Below are 23,445 nucleotides of genomic sequence, written 5' to 3'. Positions count from 1 at the left end.
AAAGTTTGGTATGAATCTTCTCACAAAATTGATTTTGCCGAAGAATGACCTTAAAGCGTCTTGATTTTTGGGATAAGGAATATTGCTAATAGCTTGGATTCTCTCGGGGTCGATGCTAATCCCATCTTTGGAGACCACATGTCTAAGAAATTTACCTTTGTCCACACCAAAGATTAACTTTTTAGGATTAAGAGATATGCTGTATTTCTTGCATTTCTCAAATACCTTCCTCAGATGCTTGCAATGGTCTTTTCTTTCCTTGGAGGCCACGGTCAAATCATCTTGATAGATTTCCATGATCTTCCTGATGAGGTCTCTGAAGGCGAAGTCCATGGCCCTTTGAAAGGTAGACCCAATGTTAAGGAGGCCAAAGGGCATTCTAAGGTACATGTATGTTCCCCATGGTGTAGTAAAAGCAGTTTTCAAGCGATCTTCCTCTTTGACAATGACTTGGTTGTATCTAGAGAAGCCGTCCAAGAACGACATCATTTGAGACCCAGTTATTCTTTGTAGTAGGTTTTCCATGTTGGGCAAAGGGTAATTGTCCTTTAAGCATCCACGGTTAAGGTCCCTAAAGTCAATGCACATCCTGATATTACCAGTCTTTTTGCGAGTGATCACAGGGTTGGAGATCCATGACGAATGTCTAATGGGGGCAATGATCCCTGCGTCAACCATCTTTTGGAGCTCTTCCTTTATGAGAGGGGCGAGTTTTGGATTCATCCGTCTTAGTTTTTGCTTAACAGGTTTCACCCCCTCCTTGAGAGGAATGGTGTGTTGGATAATCTCAGGGCTATATGCCTTTAAGTCATCATATGACCAGGAAAAGACATCCTTAAACTCTCTTAGCAAGTTTTCGAGCTCCTCCCTTTCCCTTCTAGAGAGGTTTTTTCCAATCTTGATGATTTGGGGAGAGGTCATAGATCCCAGGTTTAGATCTAGCGTGTCAGGGTTTTCTTGGTTACTATTAGTAATGCTAGAATCATTCCTGTCAAAGTGTTGCTCATTGATGACATCCTTCTCTCTTGAGTGGGAACTTTCATGGTCTTGCAGGAAGTTACTTATGTCTTGGTCATGTTCAAAAACAAGCTAGTGTTCTTCATAATCAGGGATGGAAGGTCTATGAATTGTATCAATGATGCATCTGCGTTTTCTTGCAACATCATGAGGGATAATTGTGGAAGTGGAAGCGGCCACAACCAATGTGTTAGCCATGTCATTCAAAGATCTGTCAAATGCTCGGAAAGATAAATCATCGAACCCTTTAAGCATGTGAGTGATTCTTTCTTTGTAGGGTTTCAATTTCTCATCCTTTGTGTCAAAAGTTCCCCTAATTTGTGATATAACTAGATCAGAATCCCCTATTATGATTAATTTTTTAATCCCTCTAGATTTGACTGCTTCAAGACCCAACAAAAGGGCCTCATACTCGGCAATGTTATTAGTGCAAGTGAATTGGAGTCTTATTGAAAACAAAAGATATTCTTTGTATGGGGAGATGATCACAATGCTAGCCCCCGACCCAGATTTGGAATGTGCCCCATCAAAGTACATTACCCATAACCTCGGGTGAGGAGGGGCAACAACATGTTCATCTTTGAAAAGCCTCCATTCCCCAATGTTGTCACTCTCTTCTTTTAGGTTACTTTCATCTTCGTGAGACGAGGCAATCATAGGGGTAGAGAATTCATGTCTAGGAATCGATGCATAAGAGTTTTCTTTCCATGGGAGATAGATGACGGAGCCATCTTCATTCATGGATAGATTGAGATCCTCAATCAATTTTTTGGACACAATCATTCCCCATGTTGGGGGGGTTTCTACCACAACTATATTGATGGAGAATCTTTTTTCCAGATATGTATGAAGAAAGGTTTTTACCCCTTCCATGATCCCACATACCTTAAGCTTGCGGAGTTCAAAATCATCTTAGAGAAACATTTCCTTGAAAGCTTGAGTCCTAGATTTTTCATAACGCTTGAAGGCATGATGTTGATAGGGCTACCAGAATTTAGGATGCAATTCCTTAAGGTGAATCCATTTAATCCAAAGGTGATGTAGAATGGGTTGCTTATATCCAAGGCTATCCTTAATGGGACTTCACTTCGGAGGATGGTTGGGGTAAAGCATCTTCTTCATTAGGGGAAAGATCCTCATCATCGGATGAACTATCTTCCTCGACCCGGAGCATGTTGATAGATGTTTGCCTCATATATTGATCAAGGTCAAATATGATATTTTGGGCTTGGAAGAGGCTATCAGGTTGCTTATTTCGGGTATCAAAAGCTAGCTTTCCTGTGAAGGAATTCAGGTACACCGCCAAGGTTATTTCTTTTGGAGGGGTTAAGTTATATGGGAAGGCATGAATGACATAATTAAACTTGTGATTGAATTCAGTAACAGATTCATCATTCCTTTTTTCGATAGACAAGAACCCTTTGTATAATTGAACCACAACCTTTTCATGGTACCATCTATTTTCGATTGTTTCAAGAAACTCCTCATATTAAGATACAAATGATGCGGGAAGGGAAAAATACCATTCATGGGCCTTTCCTATAAAGCTTGTGGCAAAGGCAATTATGTGGTTGAACTCATTATAAGATCCCACATGTCAGGCCCTCAACTCTTAGAAGGTGCTCCTGAGGATCCTCCTCCCCACTAAATGTAGGTATGTCACCATCTTCAGGCAGGGGGGTGAATAGTGCCCCAATCACTTTTGAAAGGTTGAGAGGCATGAAGATTTTATGCTTATGTTTCAACCTCTTGAGCTTCCTATCAAAGAAAGAGACATGGGATTCATGTTTTTCTCTACGATGATAGGTTAGTGTCTCAAGGCCTTCCATTATTAGATGGAGATCGTGGAGTTGCCAGAGGAATATTAAGAAATGTCGTTAGTGAATCAATGGCTCGATGATTCACCAAGGAGGCAGACCTACTTCGTTCCCCGACAACGGTGCCAAAAATGTTACCACTAAAACCAACAGGGGACCTAAAAAGGGTTCCTAAGAGGGCAACTGCTAGGTTAAGGGAAATGGTGGAGGCTTAGCCCACTGTCACCACAACTAAGTCTCCCTGCTCTTTACGAACTTTCACCGATGAGAGGAGTCCCGGTAGTGTAGGGATCACTTGTAAAGTATATGTCAATGGATAGGTGGAAAGTGACCCTAGAAACCCCTTCCCAAGGATGAAGTGAAGAATGGAACTTACTTGCTCTTTAAGCGAGGGACTTGATCTTCCAGGGGTAAGGGGTCAGAATTGGAGTGTTGAGGGAGGAGGAATAGGCTTATAGACCAGGTTGTCAATCCTTATAATCCTTGGGAAAATTGGATTCCCAAATAGTCTTGAATAAATAATTTTTATTGAGAAGTGGGACCACACGGGGCCAAGTGGACCTAGTCCAGGTTCGGGGATGGAATGTAGCAATCAATGATGTGTGACAATTTGGAAGCCCAAATTTATACTGCAACAACTGATTAAGTTCCTTCTATTTGTTAATTACTCAACAAATTCTTTACTGCTTCCTACAACAACTATTGAAACTAATACACTGCAACCTTCACCAATTAAAATTATATGTGGAAACAAGTAACTGAGCAAGAAAGAAATACACAACACATTACACTATTATTTTTGGACAAATGTCCCTAGAAAAACCCAATGCGGGAAAACCGGTGCAACAACTAAGGATTTGTATTATTGAGCAGCAGTTTTCTGAATACAGTCTTTGGATGCGTTGTTGGCTATCCAGTACATAGAATATGACTGACAAAAGATTAGTTAGAAATACCTCACACTATCACTGGCGATCCCGACTTATCCAGCCACAGAATGGCTTGTCCCTTGTTGCCTCTGCGCTGCCTCTGCGTAGGCCCAACGTCACAACTTCTAGGGACAACGTCACCCCTTCTACTGATCAATTTGCCTCTAAGACTTTGATTCTGTCCTTCCTGTCTCACACCCCGGCTTCCGGTTTCAGAAATCGGCCTCTCCAACAAAAATACAGATCTCCTTAAGGCTCTACGCTGCCTCTGCGTCAACCTATTGATTTGGGGTAGCATCGGATATGCTTTAGCCACGAAATTTGGTGGAGAGGTTGGGGCACATGAGATCTCCAATACCCAGAAAGGGTTTGGGTAGATTCTAAACGGATAAGGAGATATTAAAATAATTAATATTTTAATAGAGTACCTAAGTCTAAACTTAGGGAAAATAAAATATTAATGTGTATTAATATGAATTTGTGTTAGAATGGTCCAAAAGACATGGATCAAGCCAGATATAATCTTAGCCGTTGATTAGGGACTTAATTTCGGTAGTTGAGATGTCAACAGAAAAAGTATAAGAGGAGGCTTGAGGGGAACTTAGAGAACACAATGAGGGAGATCAGCTAGTTCAATTTCTGGAGTAGGGTTTGCTGAGAAATTGAACCAATGGTCTGGAGAGTAGTCAGGAGGCAGATCTATGCTCTGATACCTCCTACCTCTGTAACAGATGTAGGGTTTTTCCCCTGGTGTCATAGATTGCTAGCTCCACAGGCTGAGCCAGATCTATGTGTTGACCCCTACTGGTCAACTACCCATGCAGTGCACCCCGTTTTTTCTTGACAGAAAGAAGCAACACCTGATCAACATGTCCGTGCCATCCTGCCATCATCAGCAGTTTGATCTTTTTTGTTTGTAAACCCAGTCTGCATGTATTAACTGTAAATAATCTTAGCAGACATGAAGTCATGTATGTAATTTGCCTAGGTGGACCTAACTTTCTGATGATAATCTACGTCCCGGAAGGTTTTTTGTCTCACCGATCCACGGATCGGCAGAGTTTTCCTTCAAACCTGACCCCAAAGCCGGGATTGATTTTGTCATTAGAACTTTAGGAGAATCCTAGTGTGTTGATCTGCTAGATTATCGTTGTGTCGCAGAGCTGGGTGTTTTGTGAGGGTCTGTATTAAATGGGTTTGTCCCTTAAGATGTAATTTTGTAAAAGTCATGATATAATGTGTCCTGAGGGTCGAGAAATGTTTTAAATCCCCTCATGAGTCCTAAGTCCTAGGTCCTAGGTGATGTTTCTGAAGGTTTAGTTCAGTGATCCATTTTAAAATGAATTAAAAAATTAAAAAATGAATAAAAATAATAAAATAATGAAAAATAATAAAAAATTAAAAAATCAAGCAAAAACCCTAACTAATAAAATAATAATATTTTAATGTTAATAAATCGACGGATGAGATCAAGAGATGTCTTGATCCTCATCAACGGTCGAGATCATTTCTACATGGATCACTTGAACTAGCCGTTAGGATCATTTCCTTTATATAGGGTCTTAGGGGGTCATTTCAAATCATTCGATCCGTGAGTCTAAGACTGAAGAAGCTCTCTTGTAAATCTGTTTCTGGTTAATAAAGAAGACTTTGGGGTCCATATCTTGCTGGTGTTACTCTCTTAAATGCTGTGAGATTGTTTTAGTTTCTGCATATTTTACTTTCAGTCATCGATAATAGTTTTTTTTTAAGAGTATTGTGAGTACAGGTATCTTGTTCACCTGCTAGGGTTTGGGTGCTGTTAGGGTCTCTGAAATAATGGCAGGTATCTCCATTATTTCTTGAGATCTAGCAGCATTCTCTCTCTCTTTGCTGATGGCTGCTTGAGATGTGCAGGAAAACCTTTTAGTGAAGAAGATTTGGTGGGCGTTAGGGGAAGTTCTCGGCTGAACCAGCCAACTCCCACAAGCGTTTTTTGTTGAGCCCAGCTGGATTTGATCCTGGGTCTATCATTCGGTTTTATGTTTTAGTTTGCATGAGAAAATTTCTGAAGTTTCTCACAGTGACAATCTGAAATTTCTTATCTTTAAAAATTTTCCTGTTCTTATTGTTAAATCTGGCTGTTAAAGGGGCCAAATCTGTAAATTTATTAGCTGATCTAGGGTTTCAAATTTTAAATTTCTACTTTTCATAAATTTTTTATTAGGGTTTGTTTTCTTTTGTTTTTTGCAGGTACAGGGTTTCTCTTCAGGGGTTTATGAGCAGAAAGTTTTATGATCACATCCCTGTCCGCCAAAACAATCCACTGTATATTGGCCAGAAATTTTCAATAACTGCAATACGTCCGTCATCCTCACCATCGGGCCAGGATTTTCTGCGGCAGGCAGTGGCTGTGGTTTCACAAGATACTGTCTTGTTTAATGACACAATTTTCCACAACATATTGTATGGCCTACCTACAGCTTCAGAGGCGGATGTAATAAGGGCTGCTAGGCAAGCACATCAACATGAAGCAGTGCTGCAAATGCCTAAAGGATATATGACTGTTGTTGATGAGCGTGGTCTAAAGTGGAGGAGAAAAACAACGAGTCGCAAGAGCATTTCTCAAAGGATCACGGTTTTTAATTTGCGATGAGGCTACTAGCGCATTAGATTCATCCACAGAGGCATTGATCTTCATCCTTCTATGCATGGGCATGACTGAGTGTGATGCCAGGATAACGTCAAACCGATTCAAGTTCCTTTCTGTCCACCATCACAGAAAATACGCCAGCAAAATCCGTGTTTTGAGCTGCGTTCTTCCACATTCACGCAGGCCTGCAAACACCGTGATATTTTATTGGAATAGTGCGTGGGTTCGATTCAGGTTCGTATTTTTTATAGAGAAGACCGTGGCCCCTTGCTGCAGACGAGATACCTACAAAACAACGAGAGAAGAATTAGCTCCAATCCTCATACACGCCAGAGCATTTCGAAACAAGTTTCAAATCGTCTTTGCTCATTCACCATTGACTGCGTAAGCTCAGGTACGCGTTTTCATCGTCTGCTTGACAATCTGGTTCACGTTTCTGACCTGGGCATTTGCATTCTTCATTTTTTCAATCTTTCGTTCAGGGCTACGATTTTATCATAGTGTTTTGTCCTCCTTCGATTTGTGCCATTGACGCCCAGGCTCAGCGAATAGTCGTTTTGCTGTTCTGCGTGGTTATTTTTATGACGGCCAGGGTTTCCATACGATATCTGTGCCCAGTTTTGATGCGTTTCAATTTTCGTTTTATAGTTTTTTATGTTAGTTTTTCATTTAGTTTTGTTTTAATAAAAATGTTAGCGTTAGACTTTAGATTTTGATTTATGCTTTAAATTTTGTTATAAAAAATAAAAAAGATTTTATTTAGTATCTTTTAGGACTTAGGTTTATTTTATTTTAGGTATTTAAGATTCTATTTAGAATAGATTTTAATTTCATATTTTAGATTGTAAATTTTAAGTTTTAGTTTAGATTTAGTTTTAGAATAGGATTTAAATTTTAATTTTTTTTTAGATTTTTCTTTCATTTTTATAAAATTAAAAAAATTAAAAATTAAAAAATATAAAAAAAATAAAAATTTTAATTTTTTTTTAGGATCTTTTATTTCCATAATATTGAAAAAAAAAAAAAAAAAAAAAAATTTGAAAAAGATTTAAAAAATTTTGTGGAAAATTATTTTGCAAGTCTCATGAGCTTTCGCGTTATTTGTTTTATGCTGAGATGCTAAATTTTCGAGCCGAGATGCGAAATTGATATCTGGATTAGGATTCTCGTGGTGTTTTAAAGCATTTATCTTTTTTTGAATCTTTCAGTCGCTGGATATCGTTTGGATTTAGCTGATGATTAATGATTGCTGTTCACAGTTCATGTTTCTATATCATCTAGTAAGTAATCGATCTAATAATAATCTCTTAAGGCACTGGTCTGTTAAGTTAATCAAATCTTTCGAGTGCTTTTTATTATCGTATCTCGTGTCTCCCAACCAACTGGTCGACAGTTGGTCTCATCACCTCAGAGGGTCTACCCCCCTTAGCCGCGGGAGACAGGCTTAAACGGAGGGACCGGGGATCAGTGTGACAGCCCCCGGTCCGAGCGTTGTCGTGCCAGTCTGTGCGACAACACTATGCTCTGATACTGCTGTAATATCCCTAACTTGGAATATTCCTCAAACCCCAGCAAAACTCTAATCAAATACGTGCAAATGATATAATAACTAGGAAGCTCAAAATGACAAAATAACAGTGGTACAACATATAATAGTGTAAACTGGAAATATAAGCAGATACTCAAGAAATGCAGCGAGAAATGCTAAGCCATTATTATACTGAGCAATAAAATGAGTACAGGAGGTGATCAGAAAGATGGCACCTCGACTTGCACAAGGCAAGTGAAGAAATATACTCAGAATAGCAAAGAATGGCCTCTCTGAGAACTGCGTGGATGCTGCTGCTAGAAAACAAATGATGATTTGGGGCTGTTCCCCTCCTCGGAAAATGCTGAAACTCTGGAGTCGGGCTCTACTCAAGAAACCCAGAAAAACCCAGAAAGCTCTCCTGGAATAGCCGACCCATGAAAATCACCGCCTTGGGGTTCTACGCAGTTCCTCAAAGCTTTGCGCTGCCATTGAAGAACACCCCTCTAAACTCTGCTTGAAACTCTGCCAAAAATCCTCCAATAGTCAAGCGCTGGTCCCCTGCTCAATCACCCAGCATAAATCCTCCTGCAAACCCCGATCCAACACTACTACCAGAAAGAACTGCGTCCCTCTCTCAGTGCTGCGCGGTCCTCCAAAACGCTAATGAAACTGCTGCTGGAATGCTGATAAAACCACTGCTGAAATGCCAGTGGAAATACCTTGCTCGTGCAGGCACTCGAAGTCCGCCGGGGCTAAGGGTGAGATCTCCGAACGGAGACACTTAATGCACTAAACAGTGCTGCAGACTAGCTAAATAGCCAGCGTGCTCAGAAGTCTAAACGATTAGCTCAAAATGCACATAACTCAATGATCAAAATGATGGGGCTTCTGTCTCTATTATAGCCCTCGCCTCTCTAAATCCCAAGGCTCACCTCCTCCTGCGTGGTTCCCCTCTTGCCACGTGTTCCTTCCCTCCTGCGCAGTCTCTCCATGTGTCTGCGTGGGCTCCATTTCTGCGTCCCCCCTTTGGCCCCCTTGGCTTCCCTTTAAGTCACAACGTTGTGCTACTAGGAAGTGACTTTTTATTCTAAAAGTGAGTTATGTCCCCCGTCCTCACTTTTTTATTTACAATTAACTATAGAAGGCAAAAACTGAACAAAATAGAATATTCCAATTAGCCATGGCTAATTAGGAATATTACACACAACGACTGCTGATCTGCAAGGGAATTTGAACTTCTTGAGACTAGAAGTTCCCTGAGGTAAATTTTCCCTCTGTGTGTGCTCTTCTTCCTCCGGACGCTAGTTCTGCTCTAGCAAACTGCTGCGTCTAGGTAGAGATTTTCTCTGCGAAAAAATACTGACTGCTCTCTCTGCCTCTGGAAACCCTCGATCTGGGAATTTTTCTGTCCCTCTCTCAGAAAAAATCGATTCTCCTCAAGAATTCGACCTCTTGGCCAAGGCGACTGCGCTGCCTCTGGGGTTTCGATCTGCTGCCCCTCAATGAACAACGAAACAACCTCTTTCTTCGCTATAGAGCTCTTCGACTGATCATTTGTGCTCTGATACCATGTGAAAATTCGGCAAACCCCAAATCCTATTGCAGCAATTGGAAATAATTCTCCTAATTGTTAAATTAATTCTTAACAATTTATTTACTGTATGTTACAAAAAAAACTGAATCAATCACACTACAACCTACACAAATAAACTGCGGAAGAAATAAACACAGGAAGAAATACTAGCATACACACATAAAATGACAAAATTATTTTTGGATCAATGTCCCTGGAAAAACCCAACTCGGGAAAACCGGTGCAACAACTGAGGGTTTTGTTATTATGCAGTAGTGAAATAATCTGATTACAATTGGATGCCGAAACTGGCAATCCTACAGAGAAATACTAGCAAGAAAATCTAGCGAAGAGACATTCCTCACTCCACAGGGAAATCCCGACACTGACCTCAACTCAAATTGAGTTGGCCAAACTACCTTTACGCAGTCACTACGTCACCCTAGTGCAGTTGCTGCTGCTCTCAGCTTGGAATAGTTTCTCCTCAAGCTGTCTGACCAGTTGCTGTTTGGGAAAACATCTCTCCTGGCCTTTGGAACCTCTGCCCAACTTCTGGCACTGAAATTATTCTTCTCCCCAACAATTCGACTTTGCCTCTAGAGGCTACTGCACTACTCTACGTCAGCCTCACTGTGGCTCCTCTGCCTCTCCGCAAATGCACTTACCGGATTTGGAATCCTTCCTCCGGTTTCAACTTTCACTGTCCCTGCCCTCTCTCACTCCTTCGATTCGTCTGGCTCTCTCTCCGACAACTGAATGCTGCTACTCAAGAAAGCGGTTTGCTCATGAAATTGAACTGCACAAGTGATTTCTCCAAGCCCCATTGACTTCTTATAATCCTCTGTTGAGACTTCAACGACCAAGATTAGATCTTAATCTATGGCTAGGATTAACTTGAAGTCGATCCGTGTGAGTTTCTAGAACATTCACACCATATCTTAATCAATTATGATTAATTTGTCATATTCCTTAAGTTTAGACTTATGAAATATTTAAACACTGACTAATAATCTAATTAAGTCATTTCTAAGCGGAATTTCTAGAAATGATTTCTGGGTTTTGGAGATCTCATGTATTCTAGCCTCTCCACAAAATCTCAAAGCTAGAACACATCCGCTGCTAGAAAAACTAACAGCTGGCTCCATTCACCCTCCATGATTTGCCTTTTGCGTCCCTAGAGAATTACGCCCCTACTAGTGAATAGCCTACAATTTTAACTCTTCAGATGTTTGAAATGATCTCCCTATTGCTCTCCTAGGGTGACACTCGAAGTTCACCGAAGGTAGAGTTGGAATTTCCGCTTGGAAATCCCTTGTGCTAAGCAGCACTGGTTGTCTTGGCTGAACAACTCAAGAGAACTAATGTTGGATTGTAAAAATGACCAAAAGATGTCAAAGTGAGGCCCTCAAGCTCTCCTTATAGTTTGCTGGAATCTTCTCTTTCTTGTGCCCCCCACTCTCCCTAATTCACACTTTCTTCTCTTTTCTCTCTCTTCCAAGAATGCAAATTCCCTCCTTGGGTCGAATTTCTCTCTCTTGTGGCCCCCACCTTCCACTAGAGCCGCAGATTTTCCTTTTATCTCCTAGTCCGAATGCTGGAAATGTCTCCTCTTTCTAAAATTGTCTCTAATGTGAAAAATCAAAATTGGGGACATTACACAAAAGTGGCCTTAAAACTAATTAGCAGTCTGAACAAAAATTGAATCTATGCAAAGGAAATGTATTACAACAAGGAGAGTATATGAGGCGCAAGGAAGAGAAGGTACAACAGTGGCAATAAACCTCCTAAGCGTCCTTGTCCCATTTGAATTGCAGCGTTTGAAATCACCAGTGATAATTTATAAATGCTGTCTCAGAATTGTTATAGATCCAGAAGTTGATTTACTAATCCAAATCATAGATCTGATAAAAAGCTTATTGTACTTTTCTCTCCTTGTCAGGTGTGCCTCTAAAGAAGACGATAAGGACAACAAAAAAAGTCATAGACCTTCTTATTGTTATAAAATTTGCAAAATTTACACCAAAACTGTTAGATATGTTGAAAGAGGGATTTGTAGAGCAACTTTCATTTCCAGTTGAATTTACCTTGTTGGTTAATATTCATTCATTTTTAGAATGGATTTTAACATTTATACTATCAGATACACTGTTTGCCAGACAATTAGCATTAAATATCAATATTCACTTTGATGTTTTGAAATAGTTTATGAAAATTCATGAAATTTATCTAATCTCTGATGGATTGTCCTTCTAAGCTTTGCTTCTTTCCAGAACTTTAGCTAATTTGATGGGTAAATGCAAAAAATGATTTTTTTTTATTTTCAGGCATATTGCATTGCATTTAGTGTTCTGTTCTTGTCCTTTCAAACTTGTGCTTACTGAGAGTTCTCCAGGCATATCTTTCATATCAATCAGAGTACAATGCATATATGGAAATCAATCCGACAATGATTAAGACTGACTATCACTGGTGGAAGTCTGTTCTGTATTGTTGATAAAACATATTTTTTCATCCCAAGGAAATAAAGAGTGATATCTATTCTTCAAAGCCTGCATGAAGTCACATGAATGTTAAACATGGAATTGGTTTATTGTAAGCAGCTAAATCAGTTTCTTGTGGTTTGATGAAGGTACCTGAGAAGGGTGAAGGTGGCCTTAGAGACTATGCTAGTCAGGCAGTGGAATCTACAATAAATGAGAAGGATGAGCATCTTTGCAGAAGAAACAGTCACCGTAAACCTTCCTTTCTGGATGTATCCCCTGATCTGTCTTCTTCTCAAGCAGAAGGTCCAAGGTCTCAAGTTTCAGTCTCTGCAAGTCAGCTTGATCCAGCTGGTCTTCCATTCGAGTTTCTTGCACTAGAAACATGTCTTGAAGCAGCATGTAGCTGCCTTGAGGTTGATGTTAGTATTCTTCTGTTATACTGTAGTATCATGGCTAGTTCTTTTAGATTCCATTTCAACGAGTAATTATTCTGTTTTATGCGGTGTGCCTCAAATATTTATCAGCTTGGTGTCTTTGTTCACGAGTAGATATTTAATAATGGATATAAACAACACATGGAGGATGCACTTTGTTAATGCTATTTTTGACTCTTCAATAAAAGATAGCAGGTGGTTTTGAATTTTATTCTGGGGTGTTTGAAACAGATATAGTCAGTACCTTTTGTTTTACCGACAGACATGCCTTTCACTTCTCTTTGCTTCTCTATTTCAATCTTGTCTAAATTGGGAATAGGAATTGCTTTGGAAGATGTTAATTCTGTGAATCATGATGTAGACTGAGACATTGGAGCATGAGGCATATCCAGCATTGGATGAGTTGACGGTCAAATGCAGTACGCTCAATCTTGAAAGAGTAAGACAGATAAAAAGTCGCTTGGTGGCTATTTCTGGTCGAGTCCAAGCGGTAAGTATAAAATTTCTTTTGTTAGATTAATTTTGAAATTTCATTTTTTACCAAACTTCGTAGCAAAACTTAACATGGATATGCTAGAAAGATTCAAACGGTTGCAGAACAGGGAGAGTGACTAAGATTGTGATTTGGCCAATTTTTACAATTATGTTCTTATCCAAAATGAAGATTCACCTAAATATAGATGGAACAATGTAATGTATTGTGAGAGACCATAGCAATCACTTTTGGGCCCATTGAAGAAGCTCTCTGAAAAATAGATAAGATCTTGTATTTATAGAAAATCATTTATAACAATGCTAGTATCTAATGTTGTATTTAATTATTTAATAAAAACTTTGACAGAAGAAAAGGAGACCACATGAATCTAAAGATAAAAGTCGTTTAGACACCATAGAAAATTGGACATAATGTTTGCAGGAGTGGTACCTGTTTCTGAACAAACTAGTGGGATTGCCAGGTCCTTGCAACCTGCTAAGATATTGGCACACACAGGATAAGGGCCTAGTGTCACCTCAACCCAAGTCCTTTTTTGCCACAATTTAGTAGGCCTAGTGCAAAGCCCCACTAGGTGGAACTAGACCTTAGCGCAACAAGAGAAAGGGTTGCCATTGTCACCTCAACAACCTTTCTCATACTCTTTAGTGGTATTTTAACACAAAGGAGGCTTCCCTAATTCACCTAAAGGATAAACAACTACTATGGCTCAAGGTGGTGTATAAGAAGTCTATAATATAAAATAGAGCACCGGCAATGCCTAGAAAGACCTATTATGCCACAAGTACTCAATTACTTGACCAAAGATATGGCTATTATAAGTTATGGTTTTATTGATTTGCAATGGTAGGGTGTACAATGTCATATAATAGACAAAGAAAAGGCCTTTCTAGGATAATCAACAAAGGGGAATAAAGGTCTTCCATTAAACACCTAGGGTTAGGGCTAATAATGGAATATTATGGCTGAAAGGTATACATAAACAACAAATTAGGATGATGTCAGCCCTAAGTGCAGGACTAGTGAAGGGCAACAAGTCTACTACGAGAGGTAGTTTGGTTAGAGCTCAAGGCTGATCTTTTAAGGGACAAATGAAGCAGCCAAGAGGGCTTATTACACAACCTTAGTTCACTGTGTAGAGAAGGACTTCTTTAGTGGAAAGAGGGAATCCTCTGTGCCCTAGCCTTGCCATCATTGTAGCAACAGAGGAAGGCAGAAGTGGGCATACCAAAGAGTTATTCACAAACGGAGTTGTGAACAACGGATTGAAGACCCTGTTGTTGATTTGGGGTAGCATCGGATGTGCTCTATCCATGAAAATTGGTGGAGAGGCTAAAGCACATGAGATCTCCAAGACCCAGAAATGGTTTGGATAGATTGTACCCGATTTAGGAGATATTAAAATAATTAATATTTTTAATGGAGTTCCTAAGTCTAAACTTAGGAAAAATAAAATATTAATGGGTGTTAATATAAAACTGGGTTAGAATGTTCCAAAAGTCATTGATCAAGCCAAATCTAATCTTAGCCGTTGATTAGAGATTTAATCTCGGCCGTTGAAGGACCAATGAGAAAAGTATAAGAAGAGGCTTGAGGGTCAGTTGGAGAACACACCAGAGTGATCAGTGATTCATTTTGCTAGAGTGGGGTTGCTAAGCAAAAGTGAGTCGGTGATCAGCAGTGAGGGGCAGTGAGTACTGGGCAGAGAGGCAGAAACAATGCCAAGAGACCAACGCAGAAGCAGAGAGCAAGAGGTAGCAACTAGTTTAGACTACGCAGAGCCTAGCAGAGACAATGTAGAGACTAGAGGGACTGCATCATCCACGCAGAGGCTGCAGGAGTGACTCAAAGGGTCCCAGAGGCTGTGCAGTACCTCAGAGGGCTGACACAGAGGGGTTTGAGGCTGACGCAGAGGTCAGAAGAGTCAGTGCAGAGCTTCAGAGACGTTGGAGAGGGTTTTGTGGGACATGTTTTCTGAATACCTGTTTCTGAATAGAGAGGTATTTATGCCGTGTATTTTTTCTCTGTCGGGTGAGCCGATTAGGCACCCAGTTGTACTCAAGGAAATAATGCATAATAATAGAACCTCAGAATAGCTGCACCTGGTTTCCCTTAGCTGTTGATCTGTAGATGTTGTGACTGTATTGTGTTTATTTCGGTATTTAAATGTTTTAAATAACTTGTTTAGAATTTACAAGTAGAAGAAATTAACCAGCAGAATACAGATTAATTTTTTAACGGATAGACTTAGAAAATTCACCATGGTATCAAAGGGTGGTTGCAGATCACAGGAGAGCTGAAGGCATCAGCTAAGCAGAGCATTTGTAGCAGAATTAGCTGTCCCAAGTGACAGTAGCTGATCTTTGCAGAAGCAACAGAGGAAGGGTTGATGCAGAGGGACTGCATCATCAGTCCGGGCTAGAGAGAGGCTAGCACAAAGGCTGCAGAGGGAAAAAACAGGCTCATGCAGAGGCCAGGAGGGTTGATGCAGTTGGCTGAGGGAGCTGTTTTGTCGGTGCCGAGATTGCGTAGAGCCAAGAGGCTCATTCCTTCAGTTGCTGGGGTGAAGGAAGTTGTGGATAGTTTGCGGGAGCGAAGCTGGTCAGAACAGTACCTAACAGGGAAAAACCAAGGTAGAAGGAGTTGCTTCCGAGGCAGATTTCTGGCCAAGGAATCCGGATCAACGTTGCAGTTGCACAGACGATCGGAGAGGGGCAACTTGACAGTTGGCAGAATGATTTCCAGGAGGGACTCAGAGGGAGTCCAAAAGAGAACTTCTAGACGGGAAGTATAGAGACTAAGAGGAGTCGAACCAAGAACTTCCAGACGGGAAGTAGAGAGACTCAGTAGGAGTTGAATCGAGAACTTCCAGGCAGGAAGTAGAGAGACTCGGAGGAGTCGACAGAGAAGAGCAAAGAGATGGTCGTGAATGGGCTGAGTGTTGGCTTAGTGGGCCCTGACCTAGGTTCAGCGTTAGTTTAGCCAAACAAATCCCTACACTATCGACCCTTTCGACATCAATCCGTGGAGTGCGGATTGAAGTCTCACCTGAAGCAGTATGGGGGGATGCTGGAACCAAGTTTCCGCACCCAGAGATGGTAGTGATGTCACTTTAGGTCCTAGTTCTACCTTCGCGCAGATCGATAAGCCTTTTAGGGCTTATCGATATACTTCTCTTATTCGGCCTCTAGGCCTTCTTACAGGCTCTAACTACCCTGCGCACACAGCTGTAGGGGTCCGCGAACTCAGTTGTGGACTTCTACCTTAGGCCTTTGTGCACACAGCTGCAGAGCCTCTCTTCTACTCTAAGACTCTTCGCTCTTAGCTCTTATTGACCCATTACATTCATCAGTGGCTTAACTACTTCCAAAACTGCCTTACACTCTTCTAAGACTCCTTTTTATACAATCCCATAGTCCGCGGACCATGGGTAGATCTTCTAAAGCCGACACAACTTACATAAAAGAAGGGTGGAAATCCTTTATGACACTTTACATCTACGCGCTCTGCACCCACGAATTGCGGAGACTTTATACTTTACATACCAAAACTTGGGCTTTTAACCCCAAAATTGAACTTAGGGGACCCTGTCCCAACAACACAAATATGGTGACTCGCCCTCGAGTCATTCTACTGGCGCGGAGATCTTGCTGCGAAGACCTCCCAATTCGACTTGTATCACTGCAACTTCGACTGTGCACTGCGTGGCCACCTGCTTGACCTGTTCCACGAGCTGCTTCGTTGCTAGTCCTGCACTATTTGCCTGGATCTTCTGTTGTGTTGTTTGCACGCTTGCCAACTTCTCCCTAATGGTGGTGGAGAGCACATAGGCCTCATCCAACCAAGGCCCCAATCTGGTGTTGAGGACTGCCTCTTTTCGCTGCGCTGCTTCTGCTTGTTCTTTCAATTCCTTTGCCTCCTGCATCTTTGCCAATCTCTGTCGTACTGTTGCTGCAATTCCCTTGCCTCGGTATTTAACCTCTGCAGGTTGGGATATTCTTGCAGACTCGTGAGGACCTCCATGGACTACTCGAAGAGCGCAGTGCATTCTGCCACCGCAGCATCTATTGCAGCGATTGCATCCTTGATAATTGCCTCGCGCTGTTCTTTGACCTCTAGTGGAGTTGAAGGCTGTACCGTCAACTCGAGCTCTGAAACCTTTAGGTTCAACTGAAACTGAACCTTGGCCATCTTTGTCCGTGCATCGCGCACACCTGCAGCCAACTTTCGAATCTTGGCCTCCACCGGTGCTTCTTCTAGGATATGCAGTTCTGGAATGGTTTTGCAAGCTTCTGCTACCACTGCTGCGGTGCGCTCATTCTTCTCCTGGACCTTCCTCCATGTGTCGATCACGGTCGTTTTCTCTACGAACATCTGTGTGTTATTGACCTTCTGCTCGCTGATCACACTTAGCGTGCACTGCTCTCAGGCCCTAAGTTCTACAATCACACCTGCTTGCAGCGTGTAAAGGGTTTCACTTAGGAGCACAACCAAGTTCAAATCAATATTCTTTAGAGCGCTGACAGTAGCCTTGTCAGCTTTCACCTCCGCAGTCAGAGCTCCATCCGGCAGTGCGACGGCCTGGGAATCCAAAGAACGAACCATCTCCACTGCTTCAGTGATCCCTGGCTGCCAAACTAGTCGACGCCGCGCTGCTCTGCCCTACACCTGCTTGCAGTTGAGTAGTTTGGATCTGTAGCTCACGCAGCCTCGTCTGTATGGCAACCAAAGCTTATTTCTGCTGCTGCTCAAATTGCTACAGCAGTTCTGTTGTTGCGTCCCTTACCTTATCCCCAATGTCATCCAAGTCGCCCTCTGTCAATGTGATCGAGTTTGGGGACGACTTAGTTTCCTTGGTCTTTTTACGCGGCCCTTCTTTTTCCTGCTCCCTGTTCCGCTTTACCCAGAAGGGAGTGCTTTCCAGATCCGCACCACCCTGTTCAGACCGCTCTTCTTCCTCTTTCTGTGGTGACGGAGACTTCTGACTTTTGTCAGAGTCGCGCTCTTCCTCTCGCTCCTTCGCGGCGCGCTCCGCTTCTGCTTTGGCTTTTTCCTCAGCCTCCTTCCGTTTTTCAGCAAACTGCTGAATCTTCAACTGGGCCTCTTCCTTCTTCTGCTTTCCTGTGGACTTACTAGACCCGGCGGACAAATCCGATTTTGTGCGCCACTCGACTGACCAACGATCGAGGACTGCTGCTATGGCATCATTCGTCGCGAGTTATGGGAGGTCATACCACTTCTGTTCTAGGTACTTTCGCACCTGGATGGAGATACAGTGGAAGTCCGCTTTGAACTCTACGTATCTCGACTACTGCTCAAAGACTGTGACAACCGTGGCTTGCAGTTGATGGCTGCATGGATGCTTGCCTCCATCAGCACCCAAAATATTTTACTCTCCTTGACCGCTCGACATCCTTTGTGGCCGATAGCGAAGCAAACTTCGCTGCTTCTGGCAGATCCTTTACGATCGGATGAAACTGGCTATCCCAAGGTAATTCCCACGCGACCAACACAATTGATAGCAAAAGCCATGCATAATGGAAAGTCTTGCTCTGGTCTTGTGCTTCCTTGCAGTTTGCAAGGAACTCGCTGCACAGGTAGCGCGCCCAGTTAAATTGTACACCCTCCGCGCATTGGGCCCCTAATGAAACCACTGGTGCTGGTACCTCATCTGCGCGACACTTCCTCATTACCTTCCTAGCCAAGATCTAGGTCGCCACCTTCACCCCGAGGTCGGTTATGCTGGAAATAGAATATCCGCGTGGCTTCTTGACAAGCTTAAACTTGTCCTTCATCCTTTCGGCGAGGTTGCGCTCGCCCACCTTTCCGCCAAATGCCTTGGCCGGATTCAACCCTGAATGTGGTAACAATGTGATCCTATGGATCAACATATCCGTGATTGGTATCAGCTCTCCCAACCACAGGCACCCATCGTGCACCAAGCACAACAACTGTTTGATCACAATCAAATTTATGGGAGCGCAGTTGTAATGTGGCACCCAGAGCAGATTCAATAATCCTTCCTTCTCCACCCCTCTAATCCACCTCACCGGCTCCAGCGCGGTGACACCAGAATCTTTGTAGAACATGCACATCATGAAAGTATCAGTCGCTAGGTGGGGGAATTGCTCAGTATCCGCCAAGTCCCAATCCTCTAACTTCAAATGTGGGACATGCGCCAAGCACAGACCTTCAAATGTGATTTGGTCTGGTAGTAGAGGTGTATTAAGCATAAATTTTCCCTCATCTGGGTCCTTCAGGACCTTCACCTTGCTCTGGCATGGAAGGATGTATTCTGGTAGCTTTATGATAGGGTCTACTCCCTCAATATCAATATTTTTTGCGCCATCATCTGCGCCCTCGTCAGCCTCTAGGTCTACCACCTTGCCTTTCTCCTGTGCAGTGGGCTTCTCTTTTCTCGAATGTTTTCTTGGCGACTCGCAAATCGGCAGGGTCTGCTTCTGTTTATCTTTCTTTGTCTTAGGACCCTCTCTTGTCGGCGTAGGCCTCGGCTTGGGCGACCTCGTCGACTTTGGCACGTCTGCAGGAACCTCCACACTTATGCCCTCAGGGGTAGCTCCCTCAGAGGCCATAGATCTTCCAACACTTGCAATTTCCATGGGCGCGGACATGAGGCTATTAAGGAGCTCTTGGGTTTCCTTAGGCAACTTGTCAAACTGACCACCAAATCCTCAAAAAACGCAGGGTTCATGTGCAACCGATAGCACGACACATCAACTCTCAAAATGAAAAGTGTTTTTCGTTGGGTGGCCATCTGTAATTTATAGGCAAATTCGAATTCAAATCTGACCTTCGCCCCAAAATACGCTCATAAATGCTAGATTGGAAACAAATTTTCAAAGATTTCCCTGATAAATTCAGCCTTAAATGTTGCCCCCCCCACTCCTCTTAGTCATTTTCTCATTGTCAAATCATGAGCAGTGACCGTAATGGTCACTTTCTGGCTCTCCTGTGCGGTCTCTCCTCCTATAGCGCAGCTCCCTTCGCGCTTCTGTTGATGCTGTGACATTCTTTCATTCCGCGTAGTTCCCCAGTCACGCAGCTCTACAACCCGGGCAGTGTAGTTTATAGTCCCGTGCCTCCTTGCAGCTGCCTGGAGTGCTAAGACTGTGCTTCCATCATATAGTCATCTGGCCGGATCCCCGGTGTATGGCTTCAATCAGCTGCCATTTACCTTCCCTGGAAATGGATCTCCATTCAATTTCACCAGCTGAACTGCTCCACCATCGGTAATCTCTTTGATGACATATGGCCCCAGCCAATGCATTTGAAATTTCCCTGGAAACTTATCAAACTTGCTGTCATACAATAAAACTAAATCATTTACCTTGAAGGTGCGCAGTTTGATGTGCCGATCGTGCCATGCCTTTTCGCGCTACTTTCGAACTTGTTGATGGAATCCAGCCAAAAAACCGTCTTCTTCAAGTTCTGTCAGCTGCGCGAGCCTTTCTTCCAGGGCTCCGCGGTTGGCCATTCTTGTGAACGCCGCTATGCATAGACTAGGCACAATATACTCCATCGACATCATAGCTTCTACGCCATAGACCAACCTGAAAGGCGTCTGTCCAGTCAACTTCTTGCAAGTAGTTCTGTAAGCCCATAGCACTGCGGGTACGCGCATGTCCCAATCATTCTTTTGTGCATTGCAAACCTTCGTCAACGCATTCTCCAATATCTTATTAAACGCTTCAACCGTCCCATTAGCCTGCGAGTGATATGGCGTGCTCTTCTGATGATAAACATGGAATTCCTCTGTCAGAGTGCTGATCGTTTCATTAAGGAAATGCGTACCGCGATCACTCATCAAAATCTTCGAGCAATCGAACCTAGTCAGCGCATACTCAAAGAGGAACTTTGCTGTTGTTGCCCTTGTACAGTCCTTCACGGGCTGCGCTTCTGCCCATCTGGTCAAATACTCAGTTGTAGTGATGATATACCGCGCACCCATCTTCTTTCTTGGAGGCTGAATCGGTCCTACAAAGTCAATCGCCCACTTCTCAAATGGCTGTAATGACATCTGCGGATTCAGAGGCAGCTCATCTCTCCACAATGGCCTACCGGTTCTCTAACATGCATCACATGCCCTACAATAAGCTTTGGAATCCTTATGCAGTGTCGGCCACCACAACCCAGCGCGTAAAATCTTCTGCGCTGTTGCTTTTCTTGCATAATGTCCTCCTGCAGCTCCTCCATGAGCTTCAACGAGGATGCTGTTTCGTTCAAACTCAAGCACATAGCGTCGCAGTATTTCATCCGACCCCATTTTATACAAATGTCCTACAATGACAGAAAAGTCTGTCGTGCGTACCACCACCTCCTCCTTTTGTTGACTAGTATATCCTTCTGGAGTCATTCCCGTCATCAGGAAGTGTATAATATCTTGAAAGTGATTGTCTGCGACGCACACCGCAAAACGCTGCGCGTCAGGCAGTCCTTCCTCTAGATTAGTAGGCCCCTAATCTAGGTGGCTCCAGAGAGACACACAGGACAAAGAGGACTGATGGAAGCTCAAAAACCAAAGTGCTCGGAAGTTTTTCAAATCAATCTCAGGTTGTAGATCTCGTCGTCCTGATTGCAACAGTGCGAACGGTTCGTCAATGTGAGTCTGGATGAGAAAGTTAAAAGCAGTCAAATTTGGGTTGACTTTTTGATGACTGGGCAGGCTTAAGGAGGCCACAATTTGGACTTTTTCCAGCCACCGGATTCCGGGCAAAATTGTGGGGTCGTTAAAAAGACTCCTACGGCTTAAAAACAAAATTTAAAAAAACGGCCCATTTTTGTTATGTTAATAAAAAAAAATATATAAAAAAAAGGGTAGCGGGCCACCAACCCCGCCACCCCTTATCCGCACCAACCGAATCCATAAAAAAAAAGAAACTATGTAATTATGGAGGGGCGGGCCATGACCCTCGGCCCCTCCCCCACACCACGGAACCACGGGACCCATATTAAGTGCAAAGGAGTTGGGTGGGCCGGCCCTTGGGGCGCGGACCCAACCCATTCACGCAACCATCCTTATTGCAACCACCACGGCGGAGATGGGTACGGTGGGCGGGCTTCCCAAGGCGGGCCCGGCCCAACCAAACCTTAATTTAAAATTTGTTTTTGTTTGTAAAATTTACAAAGGGAATTTGTTATATGTAAAAGGAGGAGACGGGGTTTGATCGCCCGACCAACTCCATATTAATCAGCCTCCTAACCAACTCCACCGACCACCCACTTGGGAAAATCCGCCAGCCAAGTTTTATTTAACCGTAAGTTGTCAGTGCACCCAGGGGGAGGAAGGCAGTGCACGCAGTTCGAGGCAAAATTTTGCGGGAGGGGCGAAATTTCACTTTGTCAGATTTTGACAAATTTTATATGGTTTCAGCACTTCTTGACGCCACGATCGCAATGGCGTTGTCCGTGTCTCCATCAGAGTTCTGCATTTTTCAATCATCTTTCAGTATGCAGATGGAACCATGATCGTTGCAAAAACAAGGAGCGGAACCATGATCCTTGCAATTTTCCCGAGGAGGCAATTTTTCTCCATGTCGGAATATAGTCAAGTTTATACTTGTTTTTCATGGTTTTCCGCAGGGATCGCAATGGTGAGGTCAGATTTGCCATTTGAGTTGCAGATTTCCAGTGCATCTATGGAGCAGAATCTTTGAGTAATCTAGGGGGAATCGAAAAGATTCCTTGAGCCCTGGATTCTCAACTTCTCAGTTTTGAGATTTTGGACAGTCGATTTTGCACTATTCGACGCCACAAATCTGATGGTGCATTTAGATTTCTCATTCTCTCATTCTATTCTTCAGCCACTTTTCTAAGTAGAATGCAGGTGTCAACATCCATGTGCAAGCAGTCATACGATTGATGCCGTGAGATCGATGGTCCAAACAGCTTCAGCAGTTTGACATCCGCTTCTTCAGATGTCCCTTGGTTGTGAGCTATATGCTGTGTTCATGTACTTCTTCTTTATGTATTGTGCTGCATAGATCCTTGTTGATGTTTGATGTGGGATCTTGTTTCTTACTCATTTTATGATTCCTGCTTGATGAGACGCGGAATTGCCTATGTGATGTACTTGTTGTCATGATTCATCATGTTGTGTTTTGAGATCCCTTTGTTGTATGTTGATGGGATACTCATGTGTCTCCATGCATGTTTGCTTTGCGATCCCTTTTATGCCATGTTGGCGGGATACTCATTATGCATGAGCAGTGTTGATAATATCGCCGAAATATCGGCGATATTCGCAAATATCGCGATATTTTCGGCGGGCCGAAATATCGCCCCCGAAAAATCGCGATATTTTCAAGTTTTGAATTTCGCGCGAGAAATACGAAATTTCGGCGATATTTTGGTAAAAATCGCGAGACGAGGGTAAATATCGCCGGTTAGGTTGTATCGACGAATTTTGTGGGTCGAAATCTCCAGCCAAAAAGGGTTGAGTTCTGTTTATTTACACTGCTGGTCGAGCTCTCTACTTATTGGGTCGAAGTTTCTAGTGAGTGGGGCCAGGTTTCTCTT

General features: G+C 42.8%; 1 protein-coding gene across 1 annotated transcript in view; it reads left to right on the top strand.

The window, feature by feature from the left end:
* The window catches only part of LOC149146552 (magnesium transporter MRS2-3-like), a 203,673-nt gene that overhangs the window by 68,626 nt on the left and 111,602 nt on the right, over window positions 1-23,445 (top strand). The window contains exons 2-3 of the mRNA XM_089452960.1: window positions 12,129-12,401; window positions 12,778-12,906. Of these exons, the coding sequence (XP_089309086.1) occupies window positions 12,129-12,401; window positions 12,778-12,906 (402 nt within the window). The remainder of the gene's footprint in view (window positions 1-12,128; window positions 12,402-12,777; window positions 12,907-23,445) is intronic.

This window comes from Pinus tabuliformis, chromosome X, assembly GCF_031772625.1.
Source record: "Pinus tabuliformis cultivar Carrire ecotype Pingquan chromosome X, CPIR1, whole genome shotgun sequence".
Classification (NCBI taxonomy): Eukaryota; Viridiplantae; Streptophyta; class Pinopsida; order Pinales; family Pinaceae; genus Pinus; species Pinus tabuliformis.
Note: the sequence above shows the minus strand (reverse complement) of the source record. Positions and strands in the feature narration are given on the sequence as shown.